Source organism: Histoplasma capsulatum, genomic scaffold, assembly GCF_000149585.1.
Source record: "Histoplasma capsulatum NAm1 scaffold_8 genomic scaffold, whole genome shotgun sequence".
NCBI classification, from domain to species: domain Eukaryota; kingdom Fungi; phylum Ascomycota; class Eurotiomycetes; order Onygenales; family Ajellomycetaceae; genus Histoplasma; species Histoplasma mississippiense.
The window spans coordinates 968,246-972,535 of NW_001813975.1; the positions used below are offsets into that span (position 1 = coordinate 968,246).

Here is a 4,290-nt window from a genome sequence, read left to right on the forward strand (position 1 = left end):
AGATACCAAACCGTTGGCATCGTTGGCATGGATACAAGAAAGGGGAAGGGCTCAGCTCATCCTTGACCCTCGAACACATCGTGTCCATAGAACCCAGTTAAGCTCTGGCAGATTTACATATTTCTTCTCTTGGTTGCTCCTTATCTTCAGTTTTATTTTATTTGATATTTTATGTTTATTTTACATCACTCTTTGTTTTACATGTTTGAAATCCGAGCACTGCATGTAAAAAATAGCAACATTTCTGCATGAACTGTGGATGAAAGGAGTTTTGGAAAATCCCTCGAAGATCGAGAGCTGCAGCGGCCCCATGGGAAATATCTTCTTTCGAATTGGTTTTTCGGTGGTTCATAGGCACCCATAGCCCAAATCCCAAATCCCCTGGCTCGGGAAGGCAGTTTATTTGGAAATCCAATAAGTGATAAAACATGGTTTGCGGGTTTCACCTTTTAACTGCTTCCCATATTTGAAAATAATCTGGAAGTTCAGGAACAGGAACAAAAGTTTCATCACCAATAAAACAAATAACCCCTCTATCCATCCCACTTTCTCTTCATCCACCAAAAAAGAAAAAAAAAAGAAAAAAGAGAAAAAAGAGAACGAACAGTGGTAATATCTCATTCTATGATGACTGCAGACATCCAGGGGGAGGGGTGGGGGGGGCAAAAATATTCTTGGGCTGCTTGAACGCCAACTATCTATTGCTAGGGGTGTGATGCCGTCAACTGTCCCTAACTGCCTTGAAGAGGACTAGATATAATGACAGTAGAACCCGGATTAACACATGTACGAAAGGAGCCCCGCCCCGTCAGCGGCCCGATTTAACTATATTCAAACCATCGCATATCATATTATCATCAGCTATGGAAGCGGTATCTGGCAACTCTATTACACGTTTTCACTCAGACCATTCAGAAAGCAAAGCTTTTTTAGTAGCTACAGTATATAATGTGTGTGAGAGTGTGTGCGGTATTGCGTTCCTTCAATGCTAGTACTGGCCCTCCACGGTAAAAGTGCCGGTTTTGGTGATCAAATATTCCGCAACAGCAACGTCCTTGCCGCTCTCCTTGCCATACCCAGATTCTTTGATGCCACCGAATGGAGATTCCGCAGCAGACGAGTTACCTATTTTTTACCCTGTGGTTAGCAAGAACAGAAGCTTGAAAAAGGAAATTGTTTTTTTTTTTTAAAAAAAAAAAAATAAATAAATAAATAAATATAATAAAATAAAGGAAGCACTCGCAAAACATACCAGTATTCAACCCGATCATGCCCGCCTCCAGATTCTCCAGCATCCTCCACAAACGATCTACATTCTTCGTAAACGCATAGCTCGCCAAGCCCATACTGGTGTCATTTGCCCATTTCACAGCCTCCTCTTCCGTCTCAAACCTATACAGAGCCGCGATCGGCGCAAACGTCTCCTCACGCGAGATCAACATATCCGCCTTCATGTCCGTAATGATGGTAGGCTCAAAAAAATAGCCGCCGCCACAGTCCTTTTTCCGACCGCCGCCCAAAATTACTTTCCCGCCCAGTTTAACCGCATCCTCGACCTGGCTAGAAGCCTTATCGAGACTGCGTGGGGTGGTTACGGGGCCTATGTTGGTGTTTGGATCGGCCCCATGGCCCACGACAAGGGCGCTGGTTCTTTCCTTGAGCATCTGGCTGAACTTCTCGTACACGCCGCTCTGGACGTAGATGCGGTTGGCCGTGACGCAGGCCTGGCCGGCATGGCGCCATTTGAGAGCCATGAGCTGGTCCAGGGCTTGCTCGAGGTTTGCATCGTCGAAGACGATGAAGGGGCAGTTCCCGCCCAGTTCCAGGGTGACTTTTTTCAGGCCCGGGGCGCAGTGGGCGGCAATTAATTTTCCAACAAAGCGGTGGAGCCGGTGAACGTCACTTTCTTGACGAGGGGGTGCTTGCAGAGCGCTTCGCTGAGGGCGGGGTGTTATCAGTCGTAGTCAAGACGTTGAGACGCAGTGGAAAGTCGCCTTTAGGGCGAGATGGGCTATAACGAGAGTGGTAATTGTGTTTCGGGCTGGGCTTGATGATCATCGTGCAGCCGGCGGCGAAGGCTGCAGCGGCCTTTCGCAATGCCATGGCGATGGGAAAGTTCCATGGGATCAATGCCGCCGCGACACCAATGGGCTGCTTGATGGTAAATACACGTCTGTTGGCTGCTGAGGGGATGGAAATTCCACCCTGGATTCTCTCTGCCTCGCCTGCAAACCACCATGTGAAGCCTAGGGCGTAGTCGATTTCGCCGTACGCCTCCGCAATTGGCTTTCCAGTCTCGTGGGTGAGGATTTTGGCCAGATCCGACCGTGCGTCGCGGATCAGACCGTCCCATTTCATCAGCAGCTGAGCTCTGATGCGGGGGTTTATTTTTTTGAACTTTTCGAAGGCGGCATGGGAGGATTCGACGGCCTTCGGGACATCGATGGCGGAATTATTGGGACAGCTGGCCCATGGTAGCGAGGTGCCTGGGTCTGCAATGTGGCAGTAGTATACCAGTAATTAGCCAACATTTTTCAAGTCTCTTCCCTTGTCACTAGATGAAGGGTAAGCCTTACCAGAGACTTCAAATCTGCTGCCATCGGCTGCTGTAACCCATTCGTTGTTGATGAAGGAGTCGAAGTGCAGCAGAGTTGGGTCATCCAGCTATGCATGCAAGCCACCGGCGAGCCGTCAGCAACAGCTTCAAGTTCTTAACGGTTCTAATGGGAGCTCTTGCTCATCCACAAAACCGGAAGCGCCTCGATCATAGAATCCACATACCTGAAAGGGAAGCTGATACTGTTTCGCCATGGTGGAATCGTAGGATTGATCAACTACTACAGCTGTCTGTGTTTCACCGCAGTAGATGGGAAACAAAAAATAAAAAGAAGAAAAGAAACCACTCCGTGCTAGTACTAAACGATGAGATAGATGGCATTTATCCAAGCATTGCCAGTCCAGCCCAGCTCTGCGTCCCTTTCGACTTCTGTGCCACGCTCACATAGAACATTTTGGCGGCTCTGCGAGCGTGTGATAGGCGACAAACCCCGCCGGCATTGGGCTCGGCATTGGGCTCGGCAGTGCGGCAGCACTTGCCGAGATCGGCTTGCTCCCAGCGTTGTCCCGGCTCCGGCAAGGAGCAAGAACGAAGGGAAATGATATGCCGAGGTCTGGTTTCTCAGTTTCAAGTTCCTTCCGCTGCGAGTAACTTACCGGTTAACAATTGGGCCGTTCCAGTTCTTTATATCCCTCCATCTTGGTAGCTTCTAGCGCGGTTTTGCTTTCTACGTGTCCATGATGGGTATATACTCTAATAAACCAGGCTACCCTCTTCTACTCGTTGGTTTGGGTAAGGCTTATGAAGATTGGCTTTACTGGGGATTTGCAGCATTCAATGAACGGCAAGGAATATTGGATGATATGGGGAGGAGGGGAAGGCCCAATTTAGCTGGATCCTAGGGAGATCGTGAGTGTATATATCTGGGGGAAGTTTATATTAACTTCTCCAAACAGTGGGAGAAGCCTGGCGCAAATGAGTTCAAGCTTCAGGACCAGTTTCGAGTGATTAAAGAAGTCATGCAGAGGTGTGTAGAGAGATGATATGATCGCTTCGTTAGAAATATTAACTCCTGCAGAGTCGACAATAAGGAGAGATATGAATCGCTAATGTTAAGGCTGGAAAGGAACAGACAAAGGAAGAAAAGAAAAGAAAAACGCCGAAACCTGGTTATATGCAATTCCAACCAAAACAGCCCCCTACCCAAGCAAGACAACGGAAAAGACAAATCAGCCGTCCATCTCGCAACACGACCCATAGTTCACTCCCATTCGCTTCTCATCCTTCTCTGCCGCAGGAACCGCGACGAGGCGTCTCTCGGGCCCAGATAGGATGACTCGTCTCCATGACGGTATCTTCATGCTAATCAAAGCCCAGACGAAATCCCCTACTTCCACAATCACAACGGAGATGAGAAACAGCAGTACCAATGCATAAATGGAGAACAGAGCTGCCCAAAAGGGTCTCTCAGCTGTCCAGATGATGAGCTCATCGATGGTGTCCATGGCCTTGAGCGTGGCGAATAGGCTTTTATCAGAATTTGTTGCCGTAGTTGCTGCTGCTGCTGCTGTGGGTTGTGATGCTGAAAAGGGAATGGTAAGGAGTGATGATGTGATTGATGTTTCTTGTGGTGGGGATATGATCTCGAGAGAAGCTCTAATTGGGGCGTGTGTAAGGAGCTCCTCTCAAAGAGGTCTGCCGTGTTCAGTGTTGTTCGGGAGTTGGGTGCGGTG

At 48.6% G+C, this 4,290-nt stretch overlaps 1 protein-coding gene across 1 annotated transcript; it reads right to left on the reverse strand.

Annotated features, from left to right (window-relative positions):
* Window positions 1-988: 988 nt before the first annotated feature.
* On the reverse strand, window positions 989-2,811 carry HCAG_07261 (conserved hypothetical protein; the record flags this gene model as incomplete). The annotated part of the gene is made up of 5 exons (XM_001537789.1): window positions 989-1,125; window positions 1,253-1,937; window positions 1,972-2,492; window positions 2,577-2,664; window positions 2,782-2,811. 5 exons carry the CDS (start codon window positions 2,809-2,811, stop codon window positions 989-991), a joined length of 1,461 nt encoding a protein of 486 aa, XP_001537839.1.
* Window positions 2,812-4,290: the final 1,479 nt, after the last annotated feature.